Source organism: Thermobia domestica, chromosome 12 (assembly GCF_964235325.1).
Source record: "Thermobia domestica chromosome 12, izTheDome1.hap1.1, whole genome shotgun sequence".
Taxonomy (NCBI): Eukaryota; Metazoa; Arthropoda; class Insecta; order Zygentoma; family Lepismatidae; genus Thermobia; species Thermobia domestica.
In genome coordinates this window covers 125,744,529-125,769,131 of record NC_137465.1, presented here as the reverse complement: position 1 = coordinate 125,769,131, position 24,603 = coordinate 125,744,529, and the positions used below count along the sequence as shown (strand labels likewise).

Genomic DNA, 24,603 nt, shown 5'->3' with positions numbered 1-24,603 from the left:
TGTTCTGTTGATGGTCGCCTATTTCGAAAAAAAATATCAGATGCACTTACTACTACTAAGTACATGTTAATTAGGTGTTCAGCAGAGCTGAATCGTTATTGGTGTAGTAAATAAAAAATAATAAACTTTTCAGCACCCACGGAGTTGAGACCATAGGTCACGGAGTTGAGATTAGTGAACATGGAGTTGAAAATTGCTGTGGAGTTGAGAAACGTGATACATCTGGGTGATAAGTTTTGGCTTATAAGTGATTAAGATTATAATTGTCTAATTGTCTACTTCATTTGTTTTCTGAGCTTATGTAAACCGTCTGTCTTCTCTGTGTGATCAAGTCAACACGTCGAAAGTGCAATACTTTTTCAACATTTGGTAAGTGTATTTGTATATTCGGTATATATACACACAAGGTGTTTCAAAACAATACACACATCGTTTGGAAGCTGATTCCTGACACCAAGATAAGACGAAAAGTATAGACAACCTGGGTGAACAAATGCTTCCTTTCGGAGTTATAGGCTGCCGAAAAGATGAAAGAAATGAACTTCAAAGGTCCATAGCTCCAAAACTATGAGACCTGCCGTAGTCGGGTCACGACTTCACTTAGGAACTAATATAACAATCAATCAATCAAGAGAGGAAATAAACCAATATCAATTAATATACACACCTGCTTTCCATGCGCAAAAATATTTTTCTTATTGCTTCTTTAAAAGCTTTTTGTTGGTGCGCATAACACTTATAGATTGAGACGTCAATAGGTTAAAAACAGACACCATCTTGACTTGACTGAAGTTTTACCTCCGGCTACCTGATAGCCCCAAATCTGAACTTCAGCGAAACACTCCTTAAATGGGCTAGGACCCACCAGCCGGCCTTTGAGTGTGAATGACACGTAGTCAGGGTGTCGGCTCCTACGGCCGTTGTGATGGTCTGCGCGATCAGGTTTCAGTACATCTCTACTCAAATGAGTGTTTCAATTGCCTCACTGTGCGAAGTAAACACCATTAATTTTTTAGGTTCCACCGGGAAACAAACCCAGAACCACGCACGAAAGGCGAGCGTACTAGTCACTAGACCATAAACGAGTTTATTTCTATCAATAAGTTGAAAGAACAAATATTTGGAAGAGCATGTGCATAACAGACACTATAGAATTATCAACTCCGTGAACTTGTCTCAACTCCGTGGATTCCTTAGTTTTCAGATGGACATGGAGTTGAGAAAATTGAATATAATTTATCTTTACCGGCCTACTTTTTAACCAGTATATGTGAGTAATTGTGTACGAATTTTCTACTTTAAGGCGTAGATTTCTCAAGGGAAAGAAGGTATATACCATACAAATACATTCAGTAATAAATACCATGGTGTTGAGAATCAATTAATATACGCACCTGCTTTCCACACACAAAAATATTTTTCCTATAGCTTTTAACACATGCACACAACTTTTTCTGTTCTTCAGTCAAACACGTCTGCCTTGTCTTCTTATGGGTGTTGCTAATGTGGACGACCATGCTATCTGTTGAGAGCAATAACAATTTTTTTTCATGCCATGGAGTTGAGACCAAATAGAGGTGACAGAAAGGACGCATAGTCAAGCTTTCGAAAATAATCATTATAAAGGTTTACTTTCCATAAAACCGAAACGTTGGAGTGTTCTCTTCTATTTAATACCATTAAATGATGTTTGATTTGCGACTTCAGTTGTAATTTATTGATTAAAATTAATCAACTGTAGTCTGTGACAGCCCACGGTGTTGAGAAATCTGGGTAATAATTAATTTTTTATGTATGTTTCGTGTTATATTTGCAAACTGTTATACATGGCATACCTACTTTGTGACGGTTACTACCAAACAAAATTAAAATGAGGTAATTTTTTCTAGTAGTAGTTTGAAGAAATGCCCGTGACAGAAAATTTCCCTTTTTCGTGGAATCACCCATACATACAAGGTGTTTCAAAACAATACACACATCGTTTGGAAGCTGATTCCTGACACCAAGATAAGATGAAAAGTATAGACAACCTGGGTGCACAAATGCTTCCTTTCGGAGTTATAGGCTGCCGAAAAGATGAAGAAAAAAAAAATGAACTTTAAAGGTCCATAGCTCCAAAACTATGAGACCTGCCGTAGTCGGGTCACGACCTCACTTAGGAACTAATATAACAATCAATCAATCAAGAGAGGAAATAAATCAATATCAATTAATTTACGCACCTGATCTCCATGCACAAAAATATTTTTCTTATTGCTTCTTTAAAAGCTTTTTGTTGGTGCGCATAACACTTATAGATTTATACGTCAATAGGTTAAAAACAGTCACCATCTTGACTTGACTGAAGTTTTACCTCCGGCTACCTGATACCCCCAAATCTGAACTTCCGCGAAACACTCCTTAAATGGGCTAGGATCCACCAGCCGGCCTTTGAGTGTGAATGACACGTGGTCAGGGTGTCGGCTCCTACGGCCGTTGTGATGGTATGCGCGATCGGGTTTCAGTACATCTCTACTCAAATGAGTGTTTCAATTGCCTCATTGTGCGAAGTAAACACCATTAATTTTTGAGCTTCCACCGGGAAACAAACCCAGAACCACACACGAAAGGCGAGCGTACTAGTCACTAGACCATAAACGAGCTTTATTTCTATCAATATATTGAAAGAACAAATATTTGGAAGAGCATGTGCATAACAAAACTGTAGGATTATCAACTCCGTGGATTCCTTAGTTTTCAAATGGACATGGAGTTGAGCACCATGGAGTTGAGAAAATTGAATATAATTTATCTTTACCGGCCTACTTTTTAACCAGTATATGTGAGTAATTGTGTACGAATTTTCTACTTTAAGGCGTAGATTTCTCAAGGGAAAGAAGGTATATACCATACAAATACATTCAGTAATAAATACCATGGTGTTGAGAATCAATTAATATACGCACCTGCTTTCCACACACAAAAATATTTTTCCTATAGCTTTTAACACATGCACACAACTTTTTCTGTTCTTCAGTCAAACACGTCTGCCTTGTCTTCTTATGGGTGTTGCTAATGTGGACGACCATGCTATCTGTTGAGAGCAATAACAATTTTTTTTCATGCCATGGAGTTGAGACCAAATAGAGGTGACAGAAAGGACGCATAGTCAAGCTTTCGAAAATAATCATTATAAAGGTTTACTTTCCATAAAACCGAAACGTTGGAGTGTTCTCTTCTATTTAATACCATTAAATGATGTTTGATTTGCGACTTCAGTTGTAATTTATTGATTAAAATTAATCAACTGTAGTCTGTGACAGCCCACGGTGTTGAGAAATCTGGGTAATAATTAATTTTTTATGTATGTTTCGTGTTATATTTGCAAACTGTTATACATGGCATACCTACTTTGTGACGGTTACTACCAAACAAAATTAAAATGAGGTATTTTTTTCTAGTAGTAGTTTGAAGAAATGCCCGTGACAGAAAATTTCCCTTTTTCGTGGAATCACCCATACATACAAGGTGTTTCAAAACAATACACACATCGTTTGGAAGCTGATTCCTGACACCAAGATAAGATGAAAAGTATAGACAACCTGGGTGCACAAATGCTTCCTTTCGGAGTTATAGGCTGCCGAAAAGATGAAGAAAAAAAAAAAATGAACTTTAAAGGTCCATAGCTCCAAAACTATGAGACCTGCCGTAGTCGGGTCACGACCTCACTTAGGAACTAATATAACAATCAATCAATCAAGAGAGGAAATAAATCAATATCAATTAATTTACGCACCTGATCTCCATGCACAAAAATATTTTTCTTATTGCTTCTTTAAAAGCTTTTTGTTGGTGCGCATAACACTTATAGATTTATACGTCAATAGGTTAAAAACAGTCACCATCTTGACTTGACTGAAGTTTTACCTCCGGCTACCTGATACCCCCAAATCTGAACTTCCGCGAAACACTCCTTAAATGGGCTAGGATCCACCAGCCGGCCTTTGAGTGTGAATGACACGTGGTCAGGGTGTCGGCTCCTACGGCCGTTGTGATGGTATGCGCGATCGGGTTTCAGTACATCTCTACTCAAATGAGTGTTTCAATTGCCTCATTGTGCGAAGTAAACACCATTAATTTTTGAGCTTCCACCGGGAAACAAACCCAGAACCACACACGAAAGGCGAGCGTACTAGTCACTAGACCATAAACGAGCTTTATTTCTATCAATATATTGAAAGAACAAATATTTGGAAGAGCATGTGCATAACAAAACTATAGGATTATCAACTCCGTGGATTCCTTAGTTTTCAAATGGACATGGAGTTGAGCACCATGGAGTTGAGAAAATTGAATATAATTTATCTTTACCGGCCCACTTTTTAATCAGTATATGTGAGTAATTGTGTATGAATTTTCTACGTTAAGGCGTAGGTTTCTCAAGGGAAAGAAGGTATATACCATACAAATACATTCAGTAATAAATACCATGGTGTTGAGTATCAATTAATATACGCACCTGCTTTCCACACACAAAAATATTTTTCCTATAGCTTTTAACACATGCACACAACTTTTTCTGTTCTTCAGTCAAACATGTCTGCCTTGTCTTCTTGTGGGTGTTGCCAATGTGGACGACCATACTATCTGTTGAGAGCAATGACAATTATTTCTCATGCCATGGAGTTGAGACGAAATAGAGGTGACAGAAACGAAGCATAGTCAAGCTTTTAAAAATAATCGTTATAGAGGTTTACTTTCCATAAAACCGAAACATTCAAGTGTTCTCTTCCATTTAATTACCATTAAATGATGTTTGATTTGCGACTTCAGTTGTAATTTATTGATTAAAATCAGTCAACTGTAGTCTGTGACAGCCCACGGTGTTGAGAAATCTGGGTAATAATTAATTTTTTAAGTATGTTTCGTGTTATATTTGCAAACTGTTATACATGGGATACCTACTTTGTGACGGTTACTACCAGACAAAATTAAGATGAGGTGATTCTTTCTAGTAGTAGTTTGAAGAAATGCCCGTGACAGAAAATTTCCCTTTTTCGTGGAATCACCCATATATATATATATAAGGAGGTTATTTAAGCGAAGTCGGACACGATAAAACTATTTAATACCTTTAGAATTAATTGTTTCTTACCAGTAAGTAGGAGAAAATAATGACAAAGTGAGCGTCTTGTGGGTCTCTTCCATAGCATTTTTTTCTGAATCGAAACCTCTGTCTCGTTTGGGATTCAAATTACGGGTCTGTTATTCTGACCGTGGGCGTCCGAAGGGGGAGGGCAGGGTGGGACTCCCCTGGCTGACAAAAATGTGTACGTAATATAGCAAACCACGTATATTAAATACCAGGCGTAATATAGCAACCATGGATTGCCCCCTTCCGCTAGAAAATTTTCTTCAGGTGCCCATGATCCTGACTGAGGACCTTTTGCTCGTCTTCACCACTATTTTGGCATCGAGGGACTAAAAATATCAGTTGAGTACGAACAGTGCAAATCAAAGGCGAACACATGCATAAAGAAATAGATTGTGCAATTGAAAATAATTTAAATCAACTTTAAGCCTACAAGAAACTGATGAAATATGTGTCACTGTTAATAGTAAACAAATTGAAAATAATTCGGTAAATATCGGTGTCCATTTGCCGATAGCGATACTTCCAAGAATGGCCGATATCACCGATTCCGATATATCGGTACATCCCTAGAAGTTGGTATTAGTCTTGTTAAGAAACTATGGTCAGTGAAACTGTAAGCTGTATGCATCAAGAAAGCACAGTTAAATTAATGCAGGTGTGGGTGAATGCACCAAATCAACACTTACAAAACTCTTCGAAGTAGAAATTCCATCTTCAGAAGAAATAAACCAAAAGAAGCTTGTCAAGTTCCATTTTTTCATAACTGTGTTATAACTTCCATTCTAAAACATGAATAATTCAATTTGAAATCTCTGCTTTTATGTTTTAAATATGCATGTCTGGCCAGCGTGGGTAGGTTTATGTTCACTTTGGTGCGTAGGATGGTAGGGCGCATCATAACAAAAACCATCTTGAACAATTCTTATATATATCGGTCAGGGTTGGCTGGTTTAAACCAAAAAACGAAAAATGTTCGTAAAAGTGTAACTATTCGTAAAATCTTGATGAACACATTTGTGGGTTATCACGTTTCACTCCTATATATTATTCGTACTAAATTCGGACCTAAATTCCCCATTCTTTACTCAAAGAGATTATATTACAGAAGCAACTTTTTTTTTATGTAACTTTATGGATGCTTTTTTGATTTTTTATAGTTTATTATTGTTACGCAACCAAAGGAAAATTCTAAACATTGTTTCGTTTTAATAATGTTTACTATTGATAAAATACATCGATATGCCGTACTTTTATGGGGAGAGGGGTCATACAAACCCCACGAGAGGCAATTATTGAAATAACAAGAATCTTGGGTAACTATTTATGTATAAATGGGTCAGAGCCAAAGTGGACTCAAATAATTCGTATCTTTATTCACTTTTCTTACTGATATGCAAAGTAAGTCGTTATATTTCTTTAACTTGGAATAATAAAAGTTGTAGTGAACTGACTTGGACTAAATTAGTTCTTCTGTACTCTGTAGTACTTTGAAATTGTCCATATGTAATTCTGTATAATGGCTCCACTTGTGCAATTGTTTTTTTTTTTTTTCTTCTGTCCTAATGACTCTTGGCGATTATATTAATAAATATGTAAAGATCAGTCAACGTATTTTTATCAGGAGTCCTTCGTGAGTGAGTCGGCAGACGTATCGCACTTGTGGCTAATTAGTCACGGTTTCGAGTTCAAATGGAGGACAATTTCTCTTGGATGTAAGCCGAGAAGTGGTTTGGATTCCGCTTTAAGCTTATATGACCCCTTCCAGCATAATCCGGTTGTTGCATAATAACACCATGGCGAAGCAAGCTTATTTCTGTCCATATGTGATATAAATACCTAGCGCAAATTATTTAAACCAAAAAAGCCTGGTTTTTTGGTTTTTTCAATAAAAACCATGTTTTTTGCCAACCCTGATATCGGTTACATATACGAGTAACCTTGACCGAGAATTAATGAAACTTAGTACATGCTTATTGTTTTAATATCAGTTTACATTCCAGATTTGTTTGTATACCAAGTAATGGGAGTAATGGAGTAACAAGTAATGGAAAAAACTCGTTAACACTTCCAAAGTTTACAACAAGTAATAAATAGGGTGTTCCGAAATGATTTTTCCAACTTTGATCATGTATAAGGCAGAAATTGGGATAGAAAGATGCGGTTTGCGATATTATGTTCACACACAAACGGAAAGTTTTACTAGCCGTTTAACAGAGTTCAATGTGTGTGTCATCTGTAGCACACAGGATATCTAAGCGATATTACAGTTCTGCCCACATCCGGCTAAGCATGTCCTCTGTAACGTGTTTAAGTGCTGCGCCGAGGTGAGCACGCAGTTCGTACACTGGAGCTTTGTAGATCACATTCTTCACAAAGCTCCAAAGAAAAAGTCTAGCTGGGTGATGTCCGCCAGTGAGGAGGGGTACTGTCCTGCTGCAAAGAGAAACGATCCCACCACACGGTCGTAAAGCAAATCACGTCACACGATTACTTTAGACAATTTCCTGGTTTACGTGAGGCTCTCCGAGCCCCATGTCCGCACGTTGTATCGGTTTACTATCTCGGGTACATGAAAGCACGCTTCGTCCGAAAACATCATCTTTGTCACAAAGTTTAGGTCCTGGTCGATGCGATTCAGAATCTCAATTGCAAATACTTTGTGCTTTGGTCTGTTATCAGGTTGGAGTGCATGCAACTTCAACTGGTAGGCATGCAGTTTCAGTCCCCTGTGCACCGTGGTCGGTGGTAGCTGCAACTGTCGAGATGCTTGACGGACTGATTTGGTTACCCTCCGGAGAATTGCCTGTTACACCCGTTCCACATCTGCTTCACTCGTGTTCGGAGATCCAGAACTCATCCTCTTATGACACATCAAATTTCCTTAAACCTCTGGTATCATTGCCGGATGGTCGAACGTGATAGAGGTGCGTCTGTAACGCGTCCGGAAGTTCTTCTGAACCTGGATGGCAGATTTGGTTTCTGTTCACCATTCCACACACTGTGCCATCTCCTGGGTGGTGGTAATTTTCGTCAATGCTTCACCTTCAAAGATAAAAACAACAGAAATTAGTGAAGAGAGATTTGTTGGCAGTGTTGGTGTAGAACAAAATTTTAGGTGTGTGTGAGCATTATGCTGCAAACCACATCTTTCTTTCTATTCCCATTTCTGACAAACTCAATCAAAACTGGAAAGATAATTTTGGAACACCCTGTATATACTATTAATAAAACACGTGTAAGATTTCCACCCATACTTCAATGCGATGTTCTCGACACTATTTCTTCGCGCCTAAGCATTGCAGGTGGTGACAGTTTGGAAAGTGCAACCCGGCCACGGATTTTCAAGCACTAACAGTGAAGCTTCTCTTCCATCCACTACTATTCTTCTCCGATGCTGTTTTGCCTCGAGTTCTGCACACCATCATTATCATCTTAAATTTCTTCGTGTATCCCAACACATTGGCTGCGTAAGACACACTTGCGCCAATTAACCACACACCTGCAACTTGGTTTCCTTGAAACTCAGATTGAACCCGTTTTTTGTCACAGTCATTTAGCTTCATCTCATTTTTCCGATCTGTTCCGACTGACGTACTACAAATGATTACCTAATACACCACTAACAATGGTCAGGCATTGCACTTTCATCTTCATCGTCTTACACGCATTGTAAACTAAGAGTTTCCATTACTTTCATAACGCTCGTATATGATTGTGTTTACGATCGCATGATTGTATATTTCTAATAGTTTAATGTTACATACCCATGAGGAAACTAGTAGAATAGTTGTTATCGGTGCAATTATAAATTAAAGAGTAATTTTTTAAAAGGTTTTTAATTGTAAAAGTGAATTCACATAATCAAGCATCAAGTAATGTGATGCGAATAAATTATCAGTACGGTTGACAGAGGAAATCAAACTTGGAACATCGTTAATGAGAAGTATATACTTATACCAGTGCAATCAATTGTGAAAAGTTAGAATCTCGTTGTAGTTTTGTTCTCCATTTTTTTCGTATGTAGGGTTGATTTTTCTACTATTAACTAACTGGTTTTCTTGTAGGTTACCAGTTAAAGATGAATTCAACGTGTATCAGCAGCAAGCAGTATAATCCTAGTGAGAGGATGAAAGTATTGCACCAGATGCTACACGAAAATTTACAATGGCTTAGTTACGCGTATCCAATGAGCAAGGAACTAAAGTCATGTTTAAAAGAGGTTAGTGTGTTCAATTCTTCTTGTGGCCGTTACTTGAGATTGAGAGTCCATGTTTTCATTTCAATACTCGTAAAGATAAATTGTGTTAATGCATTCTTTTGAGCTACTAACATTGGTAATGTAGCTAGAGATTTTTCTATTTTGTTTGCAGTAATAGTTTCGTTCACATCTAAAGATTAAACAAAGGTGTTACGTAGAAAGGAATCAACCCACAACAAATGGGGAAACTATCACTTTGACATGAAGAGAGGTCAAATTTATTACAGTAAAATATCGCTGTAACGAACGCCAATAAACTAAATATTCGAAATTGCGAAATTATTTTTAGGCCCCTTCACTTTACCCTATTTAATGTATGTTTAAAAAAAATCATTTTAACGAATTTAGGATTTCAGTATAACGAAAAAAAAAAAAAAAAATCGTCTATACTTTATTTTTTCAAGATGTGATTGAAATTCATCCTGTTTTATATGTATAATATAAACTATCCTTTGGCCAGCTGAAGCCTTCGTCCCCAGACCCCTCACCGTTTGCTTGGCGTACGGCCTCTCACCTTTACATTTTAACCTTTGCTTCTTTATACATTCCTAATTCAATCGCATATCTACTTTTTCTTAAAAACTTTTTTATCAATAGTAAGGAAGTCGTGGATATTTTCAACTTTCAAACGGTGGTTATTTTGAAACAAAATGGCGTTTAAGAAAATGAAATTAAAGTTGGAGATTCTTTCGGGGATTAAGAAATAGTTTCAATTTTCTTTTTAGCATTGATATTAAGAAAGTTACGGATCTTTTAAAAATACCTGGGGTCAAATTTTAAAACCCCCAAAAAGATTTTTTTTTTAAATTAGGATATTTTTGTTTGTCAGTTTCAAAAATTTACGAGCGTACCAAGTTTTGAATTTTTATTTCAATTTGAAATACCCACACTTTTAAGTTTTTCAGTAGCAAATAACCACATAATTCACAAGGGGGGGGTAGCTCAGTTGTAGAGCGTTCACCTCGGTGCTTGGGGTCCTTGGTTCAGTCTCAGCTCGCGCCGTGTGGACTTTGTGGTAGAAAAACACCGTGCTCGTGGGTTTTCTCGGGTTTCTGTTTCCTCCCACTTTCTTCATTTTACCTTTTGAATCATTTCTCATAATCACCGTCTTCTTTGGCCTAACCGGCATAAACGTGGAACGTAAAACTTAAAGATTTCTTTTTTTTCTTTCTTTCTTTTCTTTTCTTTTTCTTTTTTTTTTTTTTTTAAATAAGGGCTTCCAAGTTAAAAATATTCACTTTCAGCAATTTTTTTTGAGGGTTACTTCCTGTGGTGGCTACAGATATTCCAACTTTCATCGTTGTAGTTCTATCGTGTGTGCCTAATAATTATGGGTTGTAGATGCCCCATTTGAATAACTTGGGGAAGATGTTTCAGTTCCCATAAACCCCATTAAAGTTGAAAACTTTTATTTGTGCTAATTTACTTAGATAACTTTCATCAACCTATAAACGTACCAAATTTTAACTTTTTATTCTAATTACCTACAACATGAGATTTCATTTTTTTAAAATAAAAAAGCTTAAATAACATGAGAGATTTTTAAATTTCATTTACTTACTGAAAAAGTAAAATATATATATATATACGTTTACATTTTCTCTTAAAATTAAGCATTCCAAATTTCAACTTTCCAAGTCAAACCAAAGTACCCGTGTCTTTGTTTCAGTGAGTCAGTTCATGTCGCTTTATATATTGCAGAATAGCTTTCTGCTAACTGGGGGCCTCTCCCCAGACCTCCACGTTGGCTTGACGAACGGCTTTACTTTTTTCTACCATTTCAGCTGTTTGTTAAAGCACACTTTCATTTTTTTTTACGGTCAATAGTAAGGAAGTTACTGATTTTTAAGATTTTTAAAGGGCCGCCATTTTGAAACAATATAGCGTCTCGAAAAGATGATCGAGACAGAAGTTGTAGAGATCTTTACGAGGATGAAGAAACATTTCATTTTTCTTGCAGGTTGGTGACAAATGTGAAAAACCGTTAACTCGGGAAATTTGAGAAGAACGGGAATTCTGCTAAGAGTTAGGGAATGTCGATTTGCTAAGGATGAAGTTTTAAAAACATTTGAAATGAAAATTTTAAGACTGTTTCAGATGTGATTGATTGCTTTTTTACTTTAGACTTAGAAACTTATCTGTGCTTTCTCCTAACTTTGTTTAACAAAATTACGTTCTTTTGTGTGCGTAAACCTTTGCTTTCGCTTATGCACATTGGAATATCGTGTTAATGAATCATCCACAAAATGAAGTTTGTTATTGCTAGTGTTGGAGATCACTCCTCTCTACCTTTGTGCTCACAGCTGAGAGGTATCGAAAAATGCAAAGTTCCAATCATCTCTTCCACTAGGACACATATCATGCTTTGTCAATTGTTATTTAAACTTGGGAAGATTTAAATAACAAATTGATAGGCAGCGTGGTCGGTTACGTACGAGCTATCAAAGTATTAAAATTGGCTTTATTATTATTATTATTTTAATACTATTTATACTTATTGCGAGGGATAACTCACTACTTCGACGTTGGATGCGAAGCACGTCTCGTAACCTACAACCTCGCGTTAATGAAGGAATAGAATTTACAAAACGAAATGATTACTCAAATATCACGTTTGTTGTCTGGATGATCCAACGGCTTTAGAGAGAATTTGTTTATTTGAATGTTTGCCGGATCAGTTTTCATTTATTTTTTATTTTGCGGAAAAAAGTTATTAACGAATTTCATTGCCTCGCTTTCTGAAAGAGAAATATTCTGGTTAATGAATTATTGATGACCGATTTGGTTAGAGAAATTGTGAAGGTTTTTGATGAAAGGACTAAGATTATTTATTAAGTTTGATATAATTGTACTTGTGAGTCAAATGATGATATATTCGATCGAGTGGAATATAATGTTCTAGCTATTGGTGAGACTAGCGACAATTTTGGTGATTCTATTTAAAGTCATATAGTATTTACAAACGAACAGCTTAGAAGTTAATTTAACCGAATTTGAAGTAAATTATTATTAACGTTTGGAGCAGATTTTGAGAGAGTAAAATTTTAGAAGCTTTCAAGTCTCGATTTTTGGTAATCATCGTTATATATATTTGAATTATATTGAATTATTATTCCGAGTACCTGATGAAATTAGGATAATATTTGCCGACTATATTTACATATACGAGGTTTGATAATTTTTTATTTATTTTAGAATTGTTGTTGCATTGGCTGACTATATGTTTAACGCATAAGTATATATTCAGCATAAGGTTTTTGTGTAATAGTTGAAAGTTTGGTATTTGGATTTTTCTTTGTTATGTATAGTACCTTATCCCAATCTCTAGTGATTGGATTATTCAGATATTCAAGTAGCTTGCAAATAGTAGCTCTGCGCGCCCGTAGTCTCGTCTGCTGTGGGGTTCCTGTTAGGTGAATGCAGGGTGATTAGTCAATTGTATATATTTTCTTTTTCTTTTAATTGGCTGCTTGCTCTGTGTTCTCCTGGACTTCAGGCGGATAGGGACGCTACAATATGCGTGACTTCCTTTACGCTGATAAGGACCACCATCCACAGTTTCTGGAATTCGAAATAGGGTCTGTTGAAATTTGGCTTTTTCGCAATTTTGGACAGCCCTAGCTCTGAGACTATGCACTTTTCGCCATAGGTCCATTTGAGCTTTTCCTCTTATTTTGATGTGAGGAATCACTTCTTACAGTTTATCGGTAAAATTCATTAACGCCCTGTATCTGACTGCGGAGGTTAGACATCGTGGTAACCCAATCTTGAAAAATACACTATCAAGTGAATTACACCTATGTAGACATACATAATTTCGTCTTCGATACCCAACAGGAAATTTTGACATACGTATAGTTTTATGTAGATGGTAGTGCTTACTTGATTACACCGAAGTAGTTCGGTTACGTCTTCTGCTTCCAAAGGATTCGACCTTGAAATCAGCTCATTATAATTACTTCATATAATTCCTTTCGGACATTATTATTATTATTATTATTATTATTATTATTATTATTATTATTATTATTTTCAAATATAATTAATTCTCCTATCCACTTTCATTTGCTAATCAAAAGTAAAACTGTTACGACGGACCATATTGTGGTGGTGGAAATGTCACTACAGGAATAAAAAGTATTTGGTTTAAAACAACTAACTCCGATATTATGGTTGTCTGTTTAATACACACACGATATTTGATAGCTCCTAATGTTTATAATTTTTTTTTTCTTTTAGGATATGTTTTATCGTCCTAATAGAGTTGCATTTGAACAAGTCGTTTATTATTTGCTGAGAATTGTGGACCCAGTGAAATGTCAGGAAGCTTTTAAATTATGCTGGCCCGTCTATGATAGGAAAGTAGAGTATCACTTTCGAAATGCTGTAACCAAGCGTCTTACGGAGTTGAAGGTAAGGATGGGTTATAAAGTACCTTGTTAGTGAGGCATTATTATAATTGTGTTGACTCGAATTAAAATCTTACATATAACACTGTTACAGTATTTTACGACACAGTTAAAATGCTTGTAGCTTTTGTGTTACCAAAGAATTGAAACTTCATTTCGGTTACCTAAACTTCTTACAGTAATACAGGGTTGGCTGATTTAAACCTTGGTTTAAACCAGCTGTTAACCAAAAAACGGAAAAATGTTCGTAAAAGGGTAAGTGTTCGTAAAATCTTGATAAATACACATTTGTGAGTTATCACGTTTCACTCCCGTATATTATACGTATTGTACATATTCAGACCTAAATTCCCCATTCATTACTCAAAGAGGTTATGCTATGAAAGCAACTTTTTTTTTTTATGCTTATGAATGTTTCTTTTGTGATTTTTTTATAGCTTGTTATTACTGTTATGCAATTGCAATTGAAGAAAATTCTAAATATTGTCTCGTTTAATAATGTTTACTATTGATAAAATACATCGAAATGCTGTACTTTTGTGTGTGTGTGTGGGCGGGGGGATCATACAAACCCCACGAGAGGCATTTATTGAAATCAGAACCATCTTTGGTATCTATTTATGTATAAATGGGTCAGAGCCAAATTGGACTCAAATAATTCGTATCTTTATTCACTTTTCTTACTGATATGCAAATTAAGTCGTCATATTTCTTGGACTAATAAAAGTCGCAGTGAACTAACTTGGACTAAATTAGTTCTTCTGTACTCTGCAGTATTTTGACATTGTCCATATGTAATTCTGTATAATGGTTTCACTTCTGCAACTGTTATCTTTTTGTCCTTCTGAAATGACTCTTGACAGTTATATTATCAAATACTGTACGTAAAGATCAGTACATCGTATTTTTATCAGGAGTCCTTAGTGAGTGAATCGGCAGGTGTATTGCATTTATTCCCAATTAGTCCCGGTTTCGAGTTCAAATGGAGGACAAAAGTCTAAAAGCCGTTTGGATTCCGCTTTAAGATTAGGTGATGCCTTCCAGCATAACCTGGTTGTTGCATATTAACACCAAGGCGAAACAAACGTATTTCGGTCCATATGTGATATAAATACATAGAGAAAATTATTTAAACCAGAAAAACCTGATTTAAGCAAAACAAAACAAACAAACAAACAAAAAAGGGTTTAAACAAAGAAAACCTGGTTTCCTGTTTTTTTTTTTTCAATAAAAACCATGGTTTTTGCCAACCATGCAGTAATAATTGGTATGGTCTGTTGGGCTTAGCTATTGGTACTTACATATAATTGTTATGCGATACCTTTCATAATTATGTATGTTTCAATGTGTGGGGTGGGGCTGCACTGGCTCTGTGGTAGAGGGTACACTCTCTGGCGTGTGGGATCTCCAGTTCGACCCTAGCTCTCTTCAAGTGGTCTATATGGTGGACAAACAACGTTTGTGTAAGTTTTTTGGGGAGGATTTCTCATTTCCTCCTACTTCCTTCATTCCACCATTTCATTCATTCTTCGTTACCGTCTCTTTTAGCTTAGCCGGTATAACCGTGGAACTTGAAAGATTTTATTTCAGCCTGGAAAACTTGCAATTCACTTTTCAGATTGGCAAACTTGGAAAGAGTGTAAGGTGTAACTCGAAACCCAGGTGGGGGCCGCGGTGGCTCAGTGGTAGAGCGTTCACCTCTGGTGCTTGGGGTCCCGGGTTCGATCCCTGCTCCCGCCAAGTGAACTTTGTGGTGGACAAACACCGTGTGCGTGGGTTTTCTCGGGGTTCTCCCGTTTCCTCCCACTTTCTTCATTCCACCATTTCATTCATCACTCATTATCACCGTCTCCATTAGCCTAACCGGCATAACCGTGGGACGTAAAACTCAAAGATTTCATTTCATTTCGAAACCCAGGCGCTTAAAGTTATTTTTATTGATGTTTTTCTAATGGAAATTAAGCTTGAAAAAGCGATTTTGTTTATATCAGTACATTTTTGTCCAGTAGCCTTCTGGTCGAAAGTATTCTTCAACGTTTTCTTGTATGAAATCTCGAGATACAGATCATTATCTAATGAATCCGTAATTCTTACTCATGTGGAAAGGCATTTGAAAGCATCAGGTAGAAATTTGCGGATCTGGCCCGAAATTGGTACACAGTGAGGTGGTAGTGATCGCCCTCGGACGTGTCTTACATATTACATAGGTGTTTGAAAAGCGTATACTACTCACTTAAATAGACCATGTTAACATCGCGAGCAATCGCAAAAGCATCTATTTTGGCAGTTAGCCGGTCGTACAAATGCTGAGTGTGTCTGAAGTATGTTGCCACATATTGATATTTGTCATTACCGAAGGCCCTTTGGCTGTCCCACTATTTCTCACACTACTCTATAGAGCTTAGGACAGAGGACTTAACAGGCCAGAGTGGGAGTCGTACAGCGGTTAGAGCACTTTAGATTGTCCTGCCGCGTTTCATTGCTGGAAGGTTGTTCAGATAAGGTTGGAAGACAGGGTGGATTCAAATGTACGATGCACTGTTCGTACTCTGAATGAAATCCAGATGCAAGCGGAATGTACAACTGGCCAGTCCAGTAGCCTTCCATTCCAGAGTGCCAGGTAAGTCGTATACGACGAGTGGGAATACGTGCTGAATTTTCCCGCTCAACTACAAAAATATTGCTGGATACCAGCACTCCCCATTTGCCTCTCCAATGCAATTTCGATCGACATAACCAAAAATGTTTTCAGCGATGATCAGGTATTAGGGATAATTATGTGAGGGAAACTTACACCTCCCTCCAACAATTGTTTGTTTAAAGTTCGTGTTCGGGTTTACGGTGGCTGTGATTGCATTAGCGTTCGCAATCCTGTTAGGGCGACCCGAACGATCCTTCTGCCCAGGTGCTCTCCGGTGTGTCACGGAGGCACTGGAGATGACATTTGTTTTGTGAGGCTTCCCATAGTGTACATTGACACACAACGCTGGGACGGATAACTAAGATCAGCATGCCCTCTACAGCAACGCATTCTGCTGCACGAAGTGAGTTCACATTGTACGAAATGTTCACATATGAGTTTCCACCAACGCATAAACTTGAACACTTGTATTATGTGAAGATATTGACATAACATATACAAAATATGGATTAAAGAGTGACAAGTAGGTCTAAAAGTACAATTTATGAAGTATTTTGTTAGTGTTAGGCTGATTACAGTTTTGAGCATTTGAACACTTGTAGGTGATGCAATGATGTAGAGTGGGCGCTAAATTACCGGTATACTTTTATGTACTATCTTATGGTGTAGTTGGTCTGTAGGTCTGTGTGGTTTCCATCGTTATCTCTACATTTGAATACGTCACCAGGTCCTTTCCCAGCCCCCGCCAAGTGAACTTTGTGGTGGACAAATACCGTGTGCGTGGGTTTCCTCGGGGTTCTCCCGTTTCCTCCCACTTTCTTCATTCCACCATTTCATTCATTACTCATCATCACCGTCTCCTTTAGCCTCACCGGCATAATCGTGAGACGTAAAACTCAAAGATTTCATTTCATTTTCATTTTGTCACCAGGTCCATGCGACATTTTGCGGAACATATCTGAGTTAAGATTGCGAAGGAATTGTCACAGCTTTACTCAGTCTATTTGATAGTGATTTTCCACTACTTTTTCCTTCATGTATTCCCATAAGATGTTCTCCATTGTGGATATGGCGGGACTTCGTGAAGGCTATGGGAAGGCGATGTGAGATATTACAATGAAACTCACCTTTCACTTGTCGTTTAGGAATTCACCAACATGTAACGCGAAATGGGTCATGACACCATCCTCCTGCAACCACACTTGGTCTATAACTTATTTTTTTACATAGTTCGAATATTAGCCATCTCAAAGCATTACCCGATAGGTAGTTTCGTTACCTAACCCTTTAAAGAAATGAGATCCAATCGCATATTTTGCAGCAATACCTACCAACATTCCAACACTAATATGAAATGTAAATTTTTCTTCGCCGCCCCCTTCAAAAAAAAAAAAAAAAAAAAAAAAAAAAAAAAAAAAAAATAGCCTGTTGCGATAAATCATACACTTAGCACTAAGACATGTTTTTGAAGAAGGAAACTGGAGTTGCGATAAATCATACACTTAGCACTAAGACATGTTTTTGAAGAAGGAAACTGGAGTTGCGATAAATCATACACTTAGCACTAAGACATGTTTTTGAAGAAGGAAACTGGAGTAGGACAAAGCACATTCTTTGCTAAGTTTCTCGTATCATCACCATTCATGTTCATTGATGAAACAAAATGGAAATGGCCTCATGTTTTAGTAATTCATGTTACAACACAGTGTTAAACATGGTGTTTCGAGTGCTGATACACGTTTCTGTGTGTCCAGTTATAACTTAGCTGCCCAATAGATGCTGCTTTCACAGCAATAGGTTTCGGACAGGAAGTTCCCGCAATTTCATAATTTAAGCAGTGTTGCATGCAAAGTTTACCATGTTGTGCATTTTCGGAACGGGTTGAGTTAATCAAATTGCTGTAAACGGCATTATGAACTTTTTCATTGGAAACTACCTGTATGTTTGGATGTGAAGCACTCATTCGAAACAAAACCTTTAATAAAAAATAAATAAAAAAAAAACCTTATAACTTTTTTCCTACTTGTCAAAAATACATCACATCAAGATCATAGTATGACACAAAGACACTTCGGATGTGCATTGATACATCTGTCTCACTTACATTATTAATGCTACAGAGACCTCCAAGATTTGCATATTTACGGATGTTTGTGATACTATAGCATTCTTAGTTGTAACAGTGAATAATTAATGTGGTATTGTGAAATTTTGTTTAACATGTAAACATCTAATGTAAGGTTGAAGTATGTAATAATCTAATGTAGTGCTATTTAAAGAAAATATAACGTTCTGTTAGGTTGTCAGCCACTGTTAGTCGGGTGATATTACGGGTTGTCAAACCGTGTTCCTTATCGATACATGCATGTTAGAAAATTTCATTGATTTTTATCTATTAGTTAAAAAGTTACAATGGCGTTTCAAGATAAATGGTCCACCCTGTATATTTTGAACACAATCAAATTTTGATTTTTAAAAAACAGGTAGAAAAATGATAAATTCTATGATAGATTTCTCTTGTAATATATGATCGTATATTGTTGCAGAACGTTGCACAATTGCCTATGTTCAGTGGATCACTTCTGTTAACTCCTGGTGGTGACAAACTCTGCAGATTGTTACTTAAGCTTTCAGAGTATGTTCTCGCTCTTCATCTGAAGAAAGCATATGGTGAGTATTAATTTTTGTAAAGTTCAGCTTATTAGTGTTATTGTAACTCTTGGGTAGAATAAGGAGCTACATAGGAGGCTATATTACTTTCCAGCTCTTGGAAAAGTGAATGGTCATGTTTATTTTCAGATTTTGTAATTAAGACACAGGTGCATGTACACTCTTCCAAAATATAATTGCGCACGTGAATTTTTCTAAGTGCCTTAAAATAGGCAGATTCACAAGAATGCATTCAAAGAAAGAAAGAAAGAAAAAAAAACGTCCAAACATAACTTACAGTTTTGAAATTGCTCCTCTTTTGCTACTTAATGAAATATTGCTGTCAGAAATAGTACGTTGACAAATGCAGAAAGTTTCGTGTAGTTAGTGAAAATACACGCTTTACGAAAAGAAATCGTAAAAAAATAGAGGATCTATACAACTGAAGGAAAACTCTATAGTTGTTTCAATAGCCATGCGTGTTGTTTCTTCATATTGGGATTCAATACTTTTGAACCTGATTCGTATCCTACTGGGTTGATTTTATTACTTTTTAACTTTTTTGTTATTCTTGCATTCTTTTTTTAAATAATATTTTTTTTTTATTTATATGTATTACACAAGGGTAATTGACTACTTTCTAACTTGATCAAAAATAAAAAGTCACCCAGTCGTAAAACCTTTCTCTATATTTCCCAACGTAGTTCCTCCATAATGCAAGTCATTTCTCACTCCTAACGATCTTACATGAGGTATTTTGGGAGTTGTGATGAGGTATGTGTGTTGGTGTGCTTTGAAAACTGTTTTGCTTCATGTTCAAAGTGGTGGATGTATGTCATGAATCCATATCCTGAATCACGAATCTTTACTAAAAACTTCTTGTATCCTCATTTATGATTAAGTCAATCATGTACTCATAAGCGAGCACTCGCTTCCGTTTTCTTTCAGAGAAGTTTTTCCGGGAAGAAATTAAAATGCATTGAGGCTACATCTGGAGCACTATTTCATGTATCTTAGCTCTGACAGAGAGCGATTGGTCAGCCTCGGGCTGTGTGAGAACGAAAGTATAATGTAAAGGACACTGTCGGATGTATTCAACATTCAGAAATTTGGAAACGTGTGTGGGTGATATTTCTCTCATGCTCTGACATAGACCTGTACACTCAGCACTTCGTCAGTACGTGTTGTAACCTCTTATTCGAAATGCTAATAGTTTATATAACTCCAAAGGTCTTCGATTTTGCAATACCATCCCTTAATTGACACATCAAGATGGATTCTTCGGAGCTATTCCTTTCTTATAAAGGTACGCGATAACTGCTCGACTTTTCGTCTGGTGTTCCTTGTCATGCCTATTGTCAGGGTCGTTCTGTCGATTTGCGGGACCTGGGGTGAAATTAAATTTTGAATCCAATGATATAGGTTAGAATTTTATATCCGTCTTGAATAAATTATGTTATGGCAGCTTGTGCTATCCATATTAATTACAGCGATATTCTACTAAATATTAAAAAATAAGGGCACAGTGGTAATAATATCCACTCCAGTTCATAAATGCGTTACTTGACATATGTTAAGCATCATTCGCTACTTTTTACCTCATCAAATTCATTCTAATTAAAACAAAACTTATTCTTCATAGTAGCAGTTCGTTATGTGCATTTTTGGACTTTCAGACTTGCTATGTCGAAGTATGGGAGGTCTTATAGAACAGGCTTATCCGTCCATCTTGTCTGTCGGCAAGTATCATAGCAAAAACTGTAGGAGATACTAAGAAACTTAATGGGCTCATTGTCTCAAAATAATTTCTCCCAAGCTTCTATTCGAAATTAAAATGGCTTGGGGTCCCGGGTTCGATCCCAGCCCCCGCCAAGTGAACTTTGTGGTGGACAAACACCGTGTGCGTGGGTTTTCTCGGGTTCTCCCGTTTCCTCCCACTTTCTTCATTCCACCATTTCATTCATAACTCATCATCACCGTCTCCTTTAGCCTCACCGGCATCACCGTGGGACGTAAAACTCAAAGATTTCATTTCATTTTCGAAATTAAAATGATTAGAAATCAACCATTTCGAGGTTCAGCGTTGATCACCATAGAACAAAAAGTGTAATAGATAACGAAAAGCTGTCTCTTGAAATGAATTCAGTGTCCAAGAATAGACTGTCCTCATTCTATTCCTCTCTTCAAACCTGCGGGAAATACTATTTTTGATTTTTATATTAGTTGCATGAAGAAACACGATAACAGATAGCTTGAAGTGGTTTCTTCATATTAATTTAGTATCGTACTAGTTAGTTTATTTCCGTCCTTTATAGAAAAACTGGAATCTGTAGAAATCTGTACAATTTCCGGTTTCAATTTTGATAACCGTGGATCAAAAATTGTAATCGATAAAATGTTTTCATAGGTTATTGTCTGCAAAACAGGTTCCATCTTCAACTTTATCTCTCCATTGCAACTGGAGATTTTAGATTTACCACTTTCGGTTTAATATTAAATCTCATATTTTGGAAATCTACACTTGTTTCATAATACATAACGCAACTCACTTTTTGTTGAAAGCAGAAAAGTTGAAGTGAACGATAATTTAACAGCTAAGGGTCTGATACGACTAGAATGTAATTTTAGAACGGATTTCTAAGATATCGATTAATTATTACCATCACCACTATTACTGTTTTTATAATTATCCTAGACTATTTATTTGACCAAAGAGAACAAGAGGACTTAACCTTAAAAGAAAGCAACTTTAGTATTATTCGTGCCTTCGGTTTATTATTATAATAATAATAATAATAATAATAATAATAATAATAATAATAATAATAATTATTATTATTATTATTATTATTATTATTATTATTATTATTATTATTATTATTATTATTATTATTATTATTATTATTATTATTATTATTATTATTATTATTATTATTATTATTATTATTATTAGCAGCAGCAGCAGCAACAACTTTGAAAACTACGTTGCCCAGATGGAGATGTAATAGGAATGATGAGAAAAATGCCGTAGGCTATTAGGATAAGAGTCATGTAAGGTTTGCAAATCAGCGCTGTAGGATGATTGGACCAATCGCTCGTCTTAAAATAACATAATAAATTATCAGCGATTTTATTTGAAATCTTAATTGTACTTAAAGACGTATTTTACTTGAAATCTGGAAGAATATCCGTTTCATTTCGTATAACTGATGGATATTGATAGTTGTGTTTAGGGTTATGATTGCCAGTTATAGTATCAGGCTAGGTATTATGACTAGTCTTTCGTTATATGCGGAATAACTATTCTTTGTGTGTATTTCTCTTCTAGATATACCTGAAGAATCTCTGCAGCCGCCTGTGGAACTTAATGGCGAACTTAAATCCTTGAATCAAGTAACTGTAGACACTTTAATGCGTCTTGCAGCTAGAGAAGCGCAGAAGTTCGCAGAGCGTTCAGAATCATTACATCATCAAGTTGAAGAATGTCGTGAGTTTGCGGAGTGAGTAGAAGACAATATGGTGTTTCTGTATATTGTGAAGATCATTGTAAACTCTTGAGAAGAAATTCTATGTAGAATGCAATTTAGATAGGTTTAATGTGTAACATTGAAATAGAAAAAGTTTACAGCACACACAGTGTAGATAGTGTAGAATTGTCAAATATACCATCATTTTAAAATCGGAAGTGAATATTCAATTTAAAGTATTTGCGTCATTTCGAATACTGTAAATATTCTCACGCAGCACCAAGGTGCATTTTCCAAATGCATCATCAGATAAGAAAGGAAGAAGTAGGATGAAAATAAAAATTAGAAAACAGATCAATAAAGTTGCCAAGCACGTCGCCTTGGTAGGAATTGTGTTGGGAAAATCTTCTTTATCGTTATTTTCAGGATCAAATGCAATCTTACTGACAGACTACTTGGAACCAGGCAAATAAGAAGAAACTTCATAAGATAACAACTCCAGCTCATATCAGAGACTATGAACAGTGTACGAGGAGGTAACAAAGTTCGTGCAATCACGTAGAAGGTGACTGGCTACGAATCCCCTCGGACATTCATTTTATAGTTAGGTCCTTGTATGTTAGCCATGCAAATTCTGGACTCGTTACTTGTCTGTTTTTTGTTTTAGATAAATCGCTGAAGGTGCGATGATTGACAAGCTTGTGGCACGGAGCGTCCTTAAGTTCTCCCATTTTCAGGGGAAGTCAGCAAAGCAGATAAGAAATGAAAGCCCATCATATGAGATGGTATCCAAGTGGAAACAGCGATTCCAACTGAACACAACTACCGAGGACACCCAGATCTGGAAGACCATCTTTCACTGATGATGCCACCTTGACGAAGAAAGTTGAGATCATCATAATAGAAGACAGGAGGATAACTATTGAAAGTATGTGTGCAATAGATGAGAGTTATGGGTCTGCCTGGAATATCATTTGCAACCAGCTGAAAGAGTCAGCACGGTGGGTGCACAACTACTCATACCTTTCTAGAACAGAAATCGAGAGGACGCTGCAAGAGAAATATTGCATCGCTGTGAGGTGCTTGAAGAGGGCTCTTTCGGTAAACAAGTGATAATGGATGGAAGTTGGGTTTATCTTTATGACCCAGAAACAAAGAAAATGAGCAAATAATAGAAACACACCCCTCCTTTCCACCTCTAAGAAGGCCCGAGTGCAAGGTAATGCTTTCCGTTTACTGGGACTGGGAAGGGGTCATCATAACACATTACCTACCACAGAGTTAAACTATTACTGGTACTTGCAATTTTCATCTTCTACGAGAGAAACAGAAGAAACGTCGTGAATTGATCACAAAAGGGGTGCTGCTGTTGGCAGACAACGTACTTGCTCATTCCGCCCATGCATTCATGATGGAGTGGAATTAAGGCATAAAATTTGTCCCACTCCTATACTACCGGACCTAGCACTAAGTGACTTTCTCTTCCCAGAAAGGGGAAGCGCTCACTCAGAGGACGCCATTTTAACAGTAGGGATGACGTAATTTCTGACGTTGAAGTGTGGTTTCAAAGCCAAACAGCAAACTTTTACAAAACAGGCTTACTCAAAGTGAAGAAGTGCTTGAAAAAATGTGTCGCTAGACATGATGGCTACATAGGGAAGGACTAATACCATCATGATGTCAGAATTCTTCTGAGTGGACTTCTAGATGATTGCACAAATTTTTGATCCCCCTCGTATGAAGTCAAACCGATTTGGGGACATTGGAAGAAATCTTTGTGTAATAGCCACAAGAATGAAGTATTCCTGACAAGTCTGCATGACTGCCACTTACCTGATTCATTCTTTATTGCGCGCTATTGATTGCCGTATTGTGAAGAATGTATTGTCCCTATGAGTATTCGGCACATTTTGTATATCATCCTGAATATTCAGATCCCAGAGAATGTTAAGAGGTGTCCTGTACACTTTGCCGTAAATTGGGGGATACTATTTCTGTTTCTCGTGTTTTGTGCTCCTGGTCTCACTAACATTCTCTGAGTACTT

The 24,603-nt window shown here is 36.6% G+C and overlaps 1 protein-coding gene across 1 annotated transcript in view; it reads left to right on the top strand.

The window, feature by feature from the left end:
* dgt6 (dim gamma-tubulin 6) overlaps window positions 1–24,603 on the top strand; it is a 78,346-nt gene that overhangs the window by 3,153 nt on the left and 50,590 nt on the right. Inside the window, exons 2-5 of the mRNA XM_081734062.1 lie at window positions 9,199–9,353; window positions 13,632–13,805; window positions 18,989–19,112; window positions 22,420–22,591. Coding sequence (XP_081590188.1) covers window positions 9,213–9,353; window positions 13,632–13,805; window positions 18,989–19,112; window positions 22,420–22,591 — 611 coding nt within the window. The 5' untranslated portion in view covers window positions 9,199–9,212. The remainder of the gene's footprint in view (window positions 1–9,198; window positions 9,354–13,631; window positions 13,806–18,988; window positions 19,113–22,419; window positions 22,592–24,603) is intronic.